This window comes from Barbatula barbatula (genome assembly GCF_947034865.1).
Source record: "Barbatula barbatula genome assembly, chromosome: 13".
In the NCBI taxonomy this organism is placed as follows: Eukaryota; Metazoa; Chordata; class Actinopteri; order Cypriniformes; family Nemacheilidae; genus Barbatula; species Barbatula barbatula.
The window spans coordinates 11330365-11347156 of NC_136776.1; the positions used below are offsets into that span (position 1 = coordinate 11330365).

The 16792-nt window shown below is 37.2% G+C and overlaps 1 protein-coding gene across 1 annotated transcript; it reads left to right on the forward strand.

The window, feature by feature from the left end:
• The first annotated feature begins 5976 nt into the window (after nt 1-5976).
• On the forward strand, nt 5977-15397 carry LOC306903105 (EGF-containing fibulin-like extracellular matrix protein 1). The gene is made up of 9 exons (XM_079472054.1): nt 5977-6036; nt 8107-8193; nt 8366-8411; nt 8690-8971; nt 11517-11636; nt 12656-12775; nt 12851-12974; nt 13219-13411; nt 13492-15397. Exons 2-9 carry the CDS (start codon nt 8113-8115, stop codon nt 13651-13653), a joined length of 1128 nt encoding a protein of 375 aa, XP_079328180.1. The 5' UTR covers nt 5977-6036; nt 8107-8112; the 3' UTR covers nt 13654-15397.
• Nucleotides 15398-16792: the final 1395 nt, after the last annotated feature.

The window sequence follows — 16792 nt, forward strand, 5'->3', positions numbered from 1 at the left end:
ATCATTAAAACATTTCAGTCAAGTGTTTTCTGAACTTTTGACTGGTGCTTTATTGTAAGTTCTGATTATTAAAAGATTGTTCCGAGAACTCCTTTGCTGTTTTTAATTTTGTAGTACACAACAGTATACTGTCTCATATTGACATTTTGAAATGTATTGAAAACTTAGCCCCTTGAGATGTAACATCTCATTTTTAAGGAGGTCCCAATGACAAATACACAATACATTACACACTGTATCCCCGAACAGTGTAATCTAATCATTAAAAATAAGCAAACTGTACTCAAAACTGTGAAGAAGTTCATTTATCTTACAACTTTTAAGTTTGTTCAACTATTTTAACATTTTGAGTTCCCGGGATACAAAAATAAGAATCACTTAACTAAACCTTTTTAATTATATCTTCCAATGATGTCAGAGCAATCCCCAGCATTCTTTGTGTGGACTGGATAATGTAAATCTCAAAATAAAGTGTTATTTTCTGTAGTCGTATCAAAATTATAATGGGAGAAGGCTAATAAATGTTAAGTATTCTGTTCTATTCTGTTATTTAAAGAGTTTTGTGACATTAGTGATTTTAATGAGGTTACCATTGTGCAGACTCGTTTCAGATTTCCATTGTTTAATCTGAAGGCATCACTTTGGTAATGCTAAATTAATAACATTATGACAGATCAATAAAATTCACCATCTTTGCTTTTTATACATGTTCTTGATCTTTAACAGAATGATCTTATATTTTTTATTTTTGTCTGACAATAGCTTATTAATAGAAAGCAATGTTTGACAATTCAATAATTTCACAAGTAAATCAATTCCAATCTTTTTTTAATAAAGAATACCAAAGCAAGACCAGTGTTTTTTATTAAGCATTATCAATGTTCATTTACCTGATTGGGTCTGAAGAAACCGAGGGGTCAGTTGTCCTGGGAAGACTGTTGATATTTCATGAGGTTTATTGAATCTCTAATAAATCTTCTCAGAGAATGAGAGCCTTTTCTTTGGCGCTAAGTTTTATATCTTATTTCCTTCCATATCTAATAGGAAGTGGCTAAATCTATCATGCTTAGGAGGTTGCTTTAACGTGTTGCTATAGTTTCAATTTCGGATTATCAGTTTTTGATAAGCGATTATAGAGCTTTTTATGAGCAAAGACACAAAAAAAACACCCACAGCCATGACACGTGTTAAAACACATATTAAACTTAATATAATAATAATGATATAATATAATAATAATAATAATAATGATATAATAATGTATTGATTTTTATCAAACATTTGTGTCCAAGGCACATCTAGTTCATAGCATCACAGCATTTTGGAATATTTGATTATGATTGGCCAGTTATAACTTTGCATTATTGTCAATATTGCTATGGTGAGCTACTGTCAGTGTATTACTTCCAACAGACTATAAAATAGTTCACTGATATTTACTTGCTTACATGCATGTGCCCACAATGCATTTTTTTTCCTAGAAGTGAAAATGCCTGTTATCACTTGCAGCTTCAGGATATCGACTTTTGCCATTTGTTGTCGGTACATCCTCTCAACCTCTCATGCCTGTTTCACACATAGGCCTATTCCCGAAGTTAGAGGGGTAATGGGTAAAGCATTCACACTGCACACGAATGTGGTACAGTGGTCATTTTCTGCAATTTTTGTGTTCAAGTTCAAGCACAAGGTTTGAGGTAAAACTGAGGAATGATATAATACTGTAGTAATTTTACCACACATGCATGTCATTAAAGTAAAAAGTCACTACTTTTCCCAGGATGAAACAGAAAAAGCCAAATAAAGACAGTAAAAGAGTACAAACCAATATCAAATACAATGTGTTCTAGGTTTGTCACACCATAGAAAGATGTGTCATTAACCACCCAAATATAAATAATAAAAAGTGATTGAAATATGTAATCAAAATCTTGCAGTGTAATAGAGGTTTTTAAAATAATTGTAAAAGCCAATGCTCTGAATGTGAAAAAGGAAGAAACAGAATCTGCATCACATTTAAGACAATCACTTCTAACTTCATATAAACTCTGAAATCTCTATGACAGTCGAATTGACAGATAAAAGTGAATTTTATGTGATTTAAATGCTATTTTACGACATCCATAGATCTGAATCTGGAATTTGATTGGTCAAACAATTACAGTTCATCTTGAGAAATGTTATATTAATATTATGATCACTGTTTATCTTAGCAGCAATATATAAATGTGAGTCATTTAGATGTTTTACTTGAACATTTAAACACTTTAGTTCAACTAATTTGATAAGAATTAAAAGCACGAAATACGAGTTTGTTTCTGAGCGAACACTGACATCTACTGGATCATTCCGGCTTTGCTCGTCTATGATATGATCAAGCACGAGCAACCAATCACAGTCGTTTGATGTCATGACGACAGATGTGAGTTCGACCTTTTGTGGAGCTGCGCAGACCGATCAGAGTGTAACATCAAAATACCGCGAGAGGATCCTAAAGCACACGGAGCAGTCTTTTTTCGCGGTACTTTGATGTCATACACGTATCAGCAAAGCGCAGCGCCTCAAATGAAGAGTCGTATAAACGTTTCGTTTGATTCTCCTCTCAGCAACAGGTGTTCTGGATAAACCGAGACCAGTTTTCATTGGTGCTTTACAAAAGGCGCACTTTCACACTTTGAACGTTCTGAAGGTAAAAGGTAAATCCATTAATGCCATTCTCACAACTTTAATCATTTTAATGATGTTGCATTAATGTCACGACATTGTGTCAGAGATGTGCGTGAATCAAAGACAGAGTTTAATGCTTGTTTCGGGGTCAAGTAGGCTACAACTATTACGTTCTTAAAGGAGACATTACATTTGTATAGGAAACATTTACTACCATTGCATAATGCGTAACGTCGTTATATATATATATACAATATTCATCCGTATGGGTAACGTTACTATTAAATCAGCATTTCCTAAGCTACGTTTATTCTCAAAAAGCAGAAAATAACAAACAAGGATCACAATGAACTGTTGAAACATAAACCAAAGTAATTTCCTCGTCTGAATGAACGTTTGGATGCTTGGATCAAACATCTGACTTTTGAAAATATCTTCACTATAAACAAGTTGCGGTATTTTCAACCAAGCCTTGCGTCGATGTTATGTTATATGGACCCATTTTTATAAATGTTTTATCTGACCCAACAAAGGGTTAAAACAACCCAGGATGGGATTATTTATAATCCAACTGCTGGGTTTGTCCATTTTTGGACCACTGCTGGGTTGAAATGAATGTCCCAATCGAGGCCTTTACCACTGTAAATATACATTTATTGTTTATTAAATTATCCGCAGGACTGAGAAAAAGATGGCAACATCCCCTGAACCCAGTTGTGTGTCTATGAAGAGTAACAACTCCATGATGCAGCCAATCGGTTTCAGTGATGGAGGAGTGACCTCTGAACCCAGTTGTGTGTCTATGAAGAGTAACAACTCCATGATGCAGCCAATCGGTTTCAGTGATGGAGGAGTGACCTCTGAACCCAGTTGTGTGTCTATGAAGAGTAACAACTCCATGATGCAGCCAACCGGTTTCAGTGATGGAGGAGTGACCTCTGAACCCAGTTTTGTGTCTATGAAGAGTAACAACTCCATGATGCAGCCAACCGGTTTCAGTGATGGAGGAGTGACCTCTGAACCCAGTTGTGTGTCTATGAAGAGTAACAACTCCATGATGCAGCCAATCGGTTTCAGTGATGGAGGAGTGACCTCTGAACCCAGTTGTGTGTCTATGAAGAGTAACAACTCCATGATGCAGCCAATCGGTTTCAGTGATGGAGGTGTGACCTCTGAACCCAGGTGATCTCTTTAATGCACACACACACTTTTACTATCGTGATCCATTTATGCTGTTTATTTAGAATATCTCTTGGTTTTCTTGGTGTTTGTTTGCCTTTGGTTGAGCTTGAGTGTTACTGCAATCCGTGAAATTAAAAGTGATGCTTTAAATCGTACAAACAGTCGTTCTGTGCTGCAGTAAGGTTTTACGATTGTGTTATAATGAAAGGAGATGCGTATTTAATCTCAACACAAATAGAACATAATTGGAATAGAACAAGATTACAAAATAGCTACAAAAACAGTTTCCTAGTATATTTAATTCATTGTCCAATCACGTGTTAAACATGTACCATTACCTTTGTTATGTTTTTATTTAAGTCAGTTTTGCTTCAGCCTCAGTGTAAATGTGAACTGTGTGAGCAAGTTTTGAGAGATCCAGTCTCTATCACCTGTGGACACAAACACAAAACCAGCATGAAGAACAAGTATGAAAGTTTGTTTGAGAGAAACAAACCCTCCTGAACAGGATTTACACACAGCTGTACATCATAGAGTGTGAGAGTGATGGAGTGAATGAAGAACATGAGGTTTTACACATGGAGAAGAAAAACAGAACACAGGACACTCAGATTGTGAGGAAAAGATAAAAGTGAGGAGGGATAAATCAAGTGTGCTCTTACAAAAGGAATCGCTGGAATTGGAAAAACAGTCTCGGTGCAGAAGTTCATTCTGGATTGGGCCGAGGGAACAGCAAATCATGATGTCGATTTCATGTTTGTGCTTCCGTTTCGAGAGCTGAACTTGATTAAAGATGACCGGTTCAGTCTTCACAAACTTCTGCTCGATCTTCACCCTGAACTTCAAGATCTGGACTCAAAGATTTATGACGAGTGTAAAGTTGTGTTCATCTTTGATGGTATGGATGAAAGCAGAATTTAACTGAAGTTTGCAGACGGTGAGAAAGTTTTAGACACGGCTGAGACTTCCTCATTGTCACATACCAGTCTTCTGTTGGATCTCATCCACGTTGCTTCAAAACATCCTGAAACAAGATCACAGTGCAGAAATCCCCAAAACTCTGACTGAAATGTACATCCACTTCCTGCTGATTCAGATCAACATGAGGAATCAGAAGTATGAGTTCAGCTGTTGTCCCATAAACTGAACGATTCGAAGTGCACACCAGACGAACTCAAGTATGAAAACTCATTCATTGCTCGTGATTAGGTAATAAGGTCTTACTAAGCTTTTTGAGCCATGCAGGTGTTGCATCCAATGAACAGAATGTGATCTACTGTATTTTTTTCTGTTTTGTTTAGTTTGGATCATAGAGGAACGATCAGGATTACACCAGGACCACATAAATGTAGCTATACACGTATAAGAGAGCTCAATGTTATGTCTCTGTCTCATATGATGGTAGAAACGAAGGGAAAATTCAAGTTTTTTTTCCTTTTTATTAAAAATAAGTTAGGCTTAAGGACATCAATAAACTGATATGCTTCAAAGTGCTAACAAAAGTAAATTTAGAAGATACAAGCATTTAAAACAGACACCATTGCACGTGCCTGTGAAATCTAGAAATTTCATGACATCATTCTAAATTTTAACCTCTTTTTAGAATTTGTACTGTGGGAAATTAACCAAAAATGGTTAATTATTTCGTTTTGGTTTATTTGTTTATTGGATTTGCCGTTTCAAGCAGAAATAAAGAAGAAAAACCCTCGTTTTTAATTTTTTGTGCTTACAGAAAAACGGAAAACAAGTTTTCTTTTCTTTTTCCGTTTGTCATTTTGAATGGAATTACAAAATGTGTCATCTGATCATTTGATTGAGTTAAATAATTGCTATAACTGTTTCTTTATAATAGCTATAAACATTTATGAAAATGTAATATAACAAAAATCTATATTTAAATTGACTGAATGAATTACTGAATATATCAAATATTTTTTCTCTTGCGTATTCAGTGTTTCAACTCATCGAGTAAAATTCTATATTACATCCATCTATTGTAGCTCTAAGTCTTTAGCAGTAGATGGAGCCACATTCACTGTGATTATATTCTAACAAGAACGTAACAGTAAGCAAAAAAACTAATTGAAAAGGCTTGTGAGAAAACCTGCCCCCTAACAATATGATCGCAGGCACCTCGTGTGTGAGCCACTCCAGTGTTTCCTGAATTTAGAGTGGAATATATCTCACACGGTAAGCACATTTACTCACATTATACACACGTATCACTCCTGGCAAGATTTACAAATGGGTTATATCATATTTGTATAGGTATAGTGTTTATTTATAGTATTTAAACTCTTTATTCTGCATGATCTATATATAATCATAATTGATAACTAAAGTAGTCTAACAGTTTTTCAATGTGCATAACAAAATATCTTTCAAGTTTTCCTTTTAGTTTAGACCCATTCAAAGCAACTGCACTTTGTTTTATAAACACAGCAAAGAATAAAGTTTTTATAGTACTGTAGGCTACATGCAGCTTTGAATGAGAATTGACATAATAGACCTTATGTCTTTGCAGAAGCTTGCATTATTACAAGGTTTAGAGAGGTTTAGCTTAACAAAAAACAACCATTTTAGCTGTAAGTTGCTAGAGGGCTTTGTCAGATAAATATGGTGTCTATGTACTAGTTGCTACATGCCTTTGGTTCCACTACTTTTGAAATAGCTGTAATGATCCTGTACTGTAGATTAACTGTTATACGTGTTTTATTTTTGTGAGGTTTAGAATAAGAACCAATCCTTTTGCAAACTTTAAAATCAATACTACAATTAATACAAAACAAAAGTTTCTTTTTCAAGTGTCCCACTGTTTAGATGTTGTGGTCATTTGCACAAGGACAATGTGAAAATGTGGCATAATTACTTCAATGAGCTGGGTGAATGGGCACAGTTCGGATACTGTTTGGATCTGTGCGGCAATGTGGAGAACTCTGCCAAATTGGGGAAGATCTGAGCCAGTGCCAACAGCAGACTTTTATTCCAACTAAACAACGGGATCCTTGCGATTTAAATAATTTGAATTGAGGATTAGATGGAAATTTGCTAATGCCACTGATGAAGAGAAATTGATGTCTGCTTGACAGTTTTGCATGTTAGTTTTGGAGCATCAGATGGAAGGACGAATGCAAATTTACCTCTAGATGGTGACTATGTGGTTCCTTTGGTGTTCTGAGTGGTTGTTAAGGTGTTTCTGTGGTGATCTGCAGGTTACTTTGAAAATGCTGGATTGTTGCAGACATATAATAACAGAGCATGACAGACGGTATCAGTATCTTAACTGACTGGTCCATTTAGACTGCTTTATCTGTCTGGATAGGTTATCAGTCTGCTAGGTTTAAGATGGTCTGACTTGTCTTTCAGTCTGGTGGTAAAGGTTTAAGCTGGTCTCTCAATTTTATTGAGTAGGTTTAAGTTGGTAAACCTGGCTTAAACCTGCCTGACCAGAATAAGAGACCAGATGGTTGTGTAGGTTTAAACTGATCTCTCAATTTAGTCTGGCAGTTTAAAGATGGTCCAGCTGCTCTCGGTTTGGTCGTACAGGTTTAAAAGATGGTTCAGCTGGTCTCTCAGTCTGGCTGTGTAGGTTTAAGCTGGTCTCCCGATTTGGTTGAGCAGGTTTACTTTGATCTAGCTTGTGTTTTAGTTTGGTCTTGCAGGTTTAAGCGGATCTAGCTGGCCTCTTGGTCTGGTCATGCAGGTTTAAACTGGTCCAGCTGGTCTCTCAGTCTGATCAGACAGGTTTAAGCTTGTCTCTTTTAGTCTGGTCAGGCAGATTTAAATGGTCCAGTTGGTTTAGCTGATCTCTCAGTTTGGTTGTGGAGGTTACCTGGTCTTTAATCGGGTTGTGTAGGTTCAAGCAGGTCTAAGCTGATCTAGCATGTCGCTCAGTCTGGTCGAGCAGGTTTAAGCTGGTCTCTCAGTCTGGACAGGCAGCTGGTCCAGCTGGTCTCTCAGTCTGATCGAGCAGGTTTAAGCTGGTCTCTCAGTCTGGACAGGCAGCTGGTCCAGCTGGTCTCTCAGTCTGATCGAGCAGGTTTAAGCTGGTCTCTCAGTCTGGACAGGCAGCTGGTCCAGCTGGTCTCTCAGTCTGATCGAGCAGGTTTAAGCTGGTCTCTCAGTCTGGACAGGCAGCTAGTCTAGCTGGTCTCTCAGTCTGATCGAGCAGGTTTAAAGTAGCTTGAAACAGCAGGTTTCAGATGCTATCTCAAGCATATCATATGTTTAGAGTAACCATGTTTATACTCTGTTTTGTAGCTCAAAATGCTGGGGATCTGCTTTTGTTTGAGTGTTGTCGTCCACTTTGCTGTGTCTCAGGAAGCAAAGGAGCCCATCACATACACGGCAAGTATTTCAGAACTGACATACTCGGTTTCTCTGTAGGTTAATGGTGCATCTTCCAACCATCAGCTTTTTTGTAAAGAATAAAGTTCTAATAATGATGTTGTAATGTAGCCTAATAATGAAACGTTTATTGTCTGTTAATTTAATATCAGATTTTTTTTCCTTTCTACAGTGCACCGAAGGTTATGAATTTGATGTTGAGAAGCAAAGCTGCAAAGGTAATTTATTCTCTGTGTTTACTAGGCTGATGAATTGGCTGAAATTTCACTATTTTGAGATTCTTGCTATTTGTTGATAACTGTGCCTTATTGGCCCATAAATGGTAGTTTATCTTGTGTCGAGATCTACTCACAGCCTTCTTAATAAAGCACATTTTTCTAGAATGAAACTGTTTTTTGTCATAAATTGTAGTTATTGCATGATTACTACTGGTGTGATGGATTGTTTTGTGATTTCTTGATCCAACCCAACCTGCATTTCGAAACTATTTGCACAGATATAGATGAGTGCAAGACTGTTCATGAAGCCTGTAAAGGGGGCATGAAATGCGTCAATCATTTTGGCGGATACCTCTGCCTGCCCCAAAACGCTTGGATAACAGTCAGTAATGGTGAGGGTGAGCCCACTACCGCCCCACCACTGGACACAGGTGTCAAAGCAGTTCCGCCCGCTGTACCTGCCATCTCCAGGGCCGAACCCTCAAGAGTCATTCAAAGCTCCTCTCATACAATCCAGTGTGGTGTGGGTTTCATGCCGGACTCTCAGAACTACTGCAGAGGTGAGTTAAAGCAGTGGTTCTCTAACTGGGGGGCCAAGATGGATTCAGGGATCCACAGTTTTCATATCATTTAATGAAATATAGACATTTTAAATAGATTTTATGCCACCAGGTTTAATAAAATTATAAGTCTTTATTTGGGGGGGCCACAAAGCGATGCACTCTACACAAAAGGGCCTTGCTTCGAAAAAGTCTGAGAACCACTGAGTTAAAGTTATCACACTGTATGTCATATTTGTTGTAAACGTGTGTGAAATTTGTGATTTATACCCCATAGACATGTAATTTCCACTTGCTTGCTTTTATTTTTGCAATTATATTTAGGCAACTGGCCAACGCTTCTATTCAAAGCAACTCACAGTGCATTCAGGCTGTTAATTTTATGAGTACATGAAATCCACAGGAATCAAACCCATAAACTTGCCATTTCTAGAGCCGTGAATCCAGTAAAAGTGTGCACACAGGTAATAAATGAACTGTTTTGATGACAATTTCAAGGATTTTACTAATACAGGAAACCTGAAAATTGGCCCACCAAGAATATTGAGGGTACCCTGGCCACCCCAATTTTTCACTTGTTATGGTTATACCGCATCAATGATTTGGATTCCTATAATGATTGTTTCCAAGCAGGTTTCCCAAATACACAATCCCCCCAAACTATTCAAGTTGAATGTTACAAAGTCATTATATGATGAATTCTGAGATGTTGTTGTGTCAGTTCGGGGAATGCAGTGCCAGAAATCTGCTCCCTCTGGGTCTGTCTTTTTGATGGATAAAACATTTTGTCTACGTGTTAATAGCACTCCTCTTCTGGCAACTAAATACAGTAGATGTCTGAGTCATGTTACAGCATGCAGAATCCCTGCGGTAAGAGAAAACAATTTAGGCCGCATTAATCAAAAATGAAACTGAAATACATTGCAAAGACATGCCGACTAACATTTCATCATGCAAGAATAATCAGCATTTTCAGATTCAATAATCAGCTATGGTTCAATCCAACAGCAAGTCATTAGGTAGCATTACAAACCTAGGGCCATGATTCAAGCCATATGTCAAGATTTTGACTGGATTACCAACATGGCCGCTCAAACACTTCAGTTTTCTTCGCCTACTGCTCTTTAGCTTTCTATGCGCAATCCAATCATATAAAGATCAAATCAAGTCAGCTTTATTTATATAGCGCTTTTTACTATGTTCATTGTTACAAAGCAGCTGTACAAGAAAACATTGACTATAAGTAAAACCTAAAAGGTTATGGAAGTCAAATATCAGACACACAATAAATTCCTATATGCAGTGTTAATTAAATAAAAAATTAAACTATCAAAAAGATCAGTGAATGCCAGTAACATACAATAACATAACTTTTGCAAATCTAGTAGCTACCAAGTACTTTAGTAACCTTGTAAAACACAACTTTGTTGACTGGGAGACTTTCAGCAGTATCATATAAAAAGACTAGCAATTTAGCCCCTCCTTGTCATATGTATAATATGCATCAGGCAGCAAGTAAACAGTTTTTGGGGGGCCTCTGGGTGAAGGCTGGTCTGCAGCTACGCTTTCTGTTAACGTGCATTATGGTTATGTGGTTTTGGCTGAGGAAGTATGGGTCAGGACATGCAATCTCTTAGCCATTAAAATAAGTCAACAATTAGCTCGCACCTCTTCCCGCAAAGAGAGGTTGGTGTTTACATACTTCAGGCCAGTCTCTTTCGAATGTGCCTCGGCAGCGATCCTCCTATGGAATCTGACACCGGATTGTTGGAATCAAACCGCCTTCATGTGGGTGATCACAGCCTCCAGGTGTGTTCTGAACAGTGTCTCTTCTTTCAGAACGGTGGGCAAGTTTCTTCGCCTGCGAGGTCCTTCGCCTCAATGTTTCCACTGCGCATCAGCTGGTTTGGCTATCAACAGTGCTGAACCCCCCGAATGGGCCCACGTGAGTCGTGTCCGGCCAAACACTGGTCAGCAAAGCTTTGGAAACTCTAGGCAGGAGGCCCTCTTGGGGTTTTCGGATCTCCACTTCGACATTATTCTCACATTAATGCTTCAAATAGGTCACTTAGGAGCCAAGGAAGAGTATCTTTTTATTTGTATGGTGGGCTTTTTCACTTGATCGTGTCGCGCGTCCAATGGTCTGTATATGAATCAGAGAACTGGGCTATTCTTAGGCCTTTGTATATAGTTACTTGACCAAACCTGGCAGATAAGCTCAGACCACCCACAATGGCCCCCACAGCATGAAAAGACACTTTCTACGCTCAAGAAGTACGCTGGATATCATGCCAGATGAACCAAAGAATGATTAGGAACGTTGAAAGGATGTGTATCTTGGATTTGCTACCTGCTGGTTTAAATAAGTGCTGTTTTTTCAGGTATTTTTATATTTGGAGATGGTTGGTGTGAGTGGTACATTTCATTAACAGGGAAACAGTCACGTTGTTTGTTATTTAGTGACATTTTTATTTTCTTATCCATCCATTGGTGTTTAGTTGCGTTACACCTTAGAATCTGAGCTTTGTTATTGTTTTTATTACAGACGTGAATGAATGTGCCACGTCAAACCCCTGCCAGCATCAGTGCTACAATCTGATTGGCTCTTACATCTGCCAGTGTGAAGTTGGGTACGAACTGGATTCAGACTCTGTCTCCTGTCAAGGTTAATGTCCAATTTCAGTAACAAAACCTCAACACGCAGTTACACACTTAAGATATATGAATTGTGACATGTTCTAACTTGTATACAAAATATACAGCAAATGAAATGCAATGGTTTTAGTTTAAATAATATTTAGGCTCATTTTCTTGTACATTATATCTATGGATTGCATCTCTGGCATGCTGTTTATTACCACAGCTAATAACTTCAGCTCATCCATCAGTGTGTATAAACTAACAGAAAATGTGTTTACATTAATATACTCTCAATAAAAGTTGAGCAGGCGCTGCAAATAAATGTTTAAAATATACAACTATCACACTGTTTGAAAGTACAACCATGACACTTTAGCATTGCTCATGTTAGCATGCATTATAATTGCTTGCTAGCATTGTCTGTACAAAATTAAAGTCTATTTTTGAGTCCAGGTGTAATCCGTCTCCAAACATTAGTAATGCCCTACCAAAATGACTATTGACTGTAACATAGTATATTAAAGCTGCAATCCATAACTTTTTCTCTGTTTGAAACATACATTGTAGGCTACTTTATGAACATACCCTTTTGGGTTGAAGTGGATTTTTTTTTGGCTCAATAACTGATTTTTATTTATTTCTATACATAAAACGTTTGCAATAATTATAATGGTGTTTATACTGTTTGTACAGTATCATTATCAGAAATAATTTAGTTTTCATTTAGTTTAATTTAGTGTTTGGTCAAATAATGCTTTATATCTGTCCTATGTAAATTTGTTACACTGAAAATGTCAAGAGTGCATTAAGCATTTTTCGTCACATTTTCTAATCCAAGACAATAGCGACACTGGCCAGCAAAACATAAGCATAAAAAAATGACTGCAACTTTAAACGTTCAAGTAAAATCATTAACAAAAATGCATACTTTTATAAATTATAAAATACAGATGCCATTTTCCCCTTCTCCATTAAAAAGAAACCCCCAATTAGCAACAGTGTGATAGTTGTCATTTTGTGAGTTTCATACTTTGTATTTTCCAGACATTGATGAGTGTGAATTCTCCGACTACATGTGCCAGTTTCAATGTGTAAATCAGCATGGAGGATACCATTGCGCGTGCCCTGAGGGATACCAACTTCACGGGACGCGACTATGCCAAGGTACATTCCCGCCTCTTGTTAAGGACTCCTGAACTCCCTTCGGAAATGTTCATTAACGTTTTAAACCTGTCTCAGATATGAATGAATGTGAAACGGGCCACAACTGCAGAGATGAGGACATGTGTTGGAATTACTACGGAGGATTCCGTTGCTATCCCAGAAACCCCTGCCGTGAGCCGTACGTGAAGACTGGCGAAGGGTGAGTCGTCTTAATCCTGCCGATAAAATCACGCCATTGTGTTGCAATAATCCAAACATCTGAATTTGAAAGTATATTTTCCTAGCTTTCGCCTTTGAATTCCAGGGCAGCTTTTCAAGCCGTATTGATTTCTTGTTTCTGTTTGGAATATTTGGAACTTGGAAATTTCCAAATAATTTCAGTTCCTTGCCAAACATTTAAACCCTGAAAATATAAAATTAACAATTACATTTTTTACCAACAGTCGCTGTAGGTGCCAATCACCGACTGTTTGTCGGGGGCTTCCGCCTGTTATTGTCTACAAATACATGAGCATCTTTTCCGATCGCTCGGTGCCTGCGGATATCTTCCAGATTCAAGCAACTAGCGTCTATCCCAACATGGTAAACACTTTCACCATCAAATCCGGCAATGAGGGAGGAGAATTCTACTTGAGGGTAAGATTGTAAGACTGTCTCTGGATTGCTATTAAAATTTGAGACAAGGTATTTAAGTTTAAGTTGACTGTCTTCTTCAGCGTTCCAGTAACGTGAGCGCCATGCTGGTCATGACCAAGCCTTTGACGGGACCCAGAGAACACGTCGTGGATTTGGAGATGGTCACCCAGAGTAACGTCTTGAGCTACCGTTCCAGCTCGCTGCTGAGACTTACCATTATAGTGGGCCCATACACTTTCTAAATCCTCCTCTACATGAACCAAAACAGCACCTTGGATTTATTCTTTGTACTACAGCTTTCTATATTCACAGTGTTCAGCATGGTCACCTGATTGTGGTCTAGATCAGTGGTTCTCAACTCATGGGTCATGAGAGATGTTTAGCAAGGCAATATTCGGAACATTGCAGAGGAAAAACATTGCTAAATGCAAATTATGTAAAGTAAGAAAAAACTAAATAAAATCTCATTGCAAAGCTTTACTAATTTTGTTGAACATGAAAGGATATATTTTAAAGAATGCTCATAGGCAAACAACACCCATTGACTTCCATTGTACAAACACACAAACCACTGAGACGTTTCTCAAAATATCTTCTTTTGAGTTACAATGAAGGAGTCATACAGGTTTCGAATGACATAAGGTGTTTATAAAACGATGATGATTATTGATGATTATTTTTGGGTGAACTATCCCTTCAAAACACTATAATGTTTGGTTTTCATATTTTTTTGGCTTACTTTTCTTCAATAAACTACAGAAAGTGTTGGCTTGAGTCCTGAAGCAAACCCCGTTGAGAACCACTGATCCATATTGTGTAGATATTTGCATATTCATTGGGTTTCCAGCAGGATTTGAGCATTATTGACTGATATTTTTATCCATAGCTTTGAAATTCTCATCCATGCATCAGAATGTAGATGAGAAAGGTTATCATAAGGATTCATTTCTAAGACTCTCTTTACTTCTTAGCAAGAAGAAAACTGTTTTATAGGTGGAACATGTGGATAAAGCAAAGGTCTTAGGTGGAACAGTTTGTGTCGTAATCGAATGGCATCCTTAGCTAATGGAAATATTTGAATGCGACCTCCGCCTAGCAAATACTGCCGAAATGACCTCCCATCCTAGGAGAATAAGGCAATAATGTTTTGGAAACAGAAGTGATGTTTTTAGGAAATTGCTGGCAAGGGTTTCGGGTCGCATAAGCAATGGAACTGTTGCCTAACATGTCTGTGCGCTTGCCAGAGCACCGTTTGATCTTGAGCAATGTTTCTTATTGATGATCCAAGTCAAAAACTGTTTCTTAAACCCGTTGCATCACACCCAGTGCCCCCAGAGATGTGGCCCTGGGTGAGGCTGAATTAGTTTACCAACGTTGTATCAAATTATTTTGGCAAGCGATCTCAGTTGCATCGAGTTCCGACTGTGTCATGCAATGCAATGCATTCAAACATATATATGTTATATATTACATCTATTTTCTTATGATTCACTTCATTACTTAACTGAATTTGATTCTCACATGGTAAATCCTCCCTCTTATTTCTCTTATTGAGATAATATTTGTTCACATAGGCCAAACTGATCTGATCTCAAGTCAGTATAATAAAAGAGAGGGTTTTTTTTCTTACAAGACCTGAATGTCTATTGGATTTGCACCTGTCAATCAGAAATAATCTGTATTTTCAGTTTATTTACAAATTGCACTTTTTAAATCATATGTAGCCTTAGTGCCATTTATTCTGCTGTAAAGTTGTTGTTTTTTTGGAAATAAAAGATATCCAATAACAGTGACTTTTATTTATTAATTTTATTATGCACATTCGTAGAGTTTTGTAAACCTGCAGACTAGACATGGAAGTGTTGTGTTTATCTCTTTGCATAATCTTTTTACATATTTCTAGATCATAAAACAAATGTTTTATCAGTGAGGGAACATTCCCGAAAATGCTCGTGATTAAAATCTCATCTTTCGTGTGCTTTACATAACACGCATGGGTCAGTTTGGTATATTCCTGGAACAGTTTTCGAGGACCACCAAGATTCATGTGCAATTATTACCTCCCGCAGCTGCGATGGGAATATGCAGCTATGCGATGTTGTCATGACAATAGTTGAGCAGTTCCCGCAAGAATATTTATACACAGAAGGCCAAGTCATTACGGAAAAACATGTGAGTCATACTGTTACAAACATACATGAAATGCATGTTTTCCGGGACATTTAAATCTAAGACCACCCTGCAATTATGTTTTTCCTTTTTTCATATGAGAGTAAGTGGACTATGAACCCCCACCAAATCTGAATTCTGAAGTATACTTGCACAAACCAAGGCATTTTGTAGAAACAGTTTTTCACATACAATGGTTATTTGTGAAATTATTACAGAACTGATTCTCATAACAATATTGCTATGTTATTGCTTCGGTAGGAGGTAATTTTTTGTTAGGTTTGTTTGATCCGCTTAACGTAAAGCAATAGCTATTTAATGTTAAGGGAGAAATACAAAGGTTCTAGCTAATAGTTTAAGGGTTCACTAGAAAATAAAAATTAAATCATTATTAATTTACCATCATGTCGTACAGAACCTGTTGTCCTATATTACTTTTTCATCTGTGAAACACAAAAATATACATATTTTAAGAAATGTCTCAGGGGTTTTGTGTGCATCCAAGGAAGTCAATTGGGGTCAATGTTGTTTGGTTACCAACATTCTTCAAAATATCTTATTTTGTGTTCTGCAGAAAGAAAGTCATACGTGATGAAATAATTTTCATTTCTGGATTGAACTATCCCTTTAATAAATCGACCCTTTTGGAGGTTTCGACCCTAAAACCTTTTGTCAACAAACATTGTTGTGATATATTGAGTGTACTTCATAAGCATGTGTTTTAAAGAACATTTTGTAGCTGTACAGTAAATATGAATAAAACAATAAAAGATTGATAAAACACAAACATTTGTCTTGTTCAGTTTACCTTAATCCTCACACTTTGTCGGAAGCAACTGAAAACTTCCTGATTCAATCTATTTGTGTATTTTTTCGTCGAAAATTTTATGAAAATTTAACTTCACAGAAAGATTAAATCGACTTCAAAAAGATATATTTAGTATAACAGCGCCACCTGCTGGTTATCAATAGCATTACCTTTACACGCTAAAATGACAAATTTGAGCTAAACTTAGATTTGACCACTATTTCACTTTATTTTAATGCACGTCACAGCAAACGTGTAGTTTGTAATGACATATGTTCAATGGAGGCAGAGTTCACGTTTATGTATTAAAGTTCAAGTTCCTTTACCAGTTTGCTGTGCGCTGCGTATGACGTAAGTCAAGACGAGACTGTAGCCAATCGTAAAGTCTCAGAGGTATGGGTAAC

Coding starts and splice junctions, on each gene's coding strand:
- LOC306903105 (XM_079472054.1), top strand. CDS start 8,113: ATGCTGGGGATCTGCTTTTGTTTGAGTGTTGTCGTCCACTTTGCTGTG. Junction 8,194..8,365: donor AGGAGCCCATCACATACACG/GCAAGTATTTCA, acceptor TCCTTTCTACAG/TGCACCGAAGGTTATGAATT. Junction 12,975..13,218: donor TACGTGAAGACTGGCGAAGG/GTGAGTCGTCTT, acceptor TTTTACCAACAG/TCGCTGTAGGTGCCAATCAC.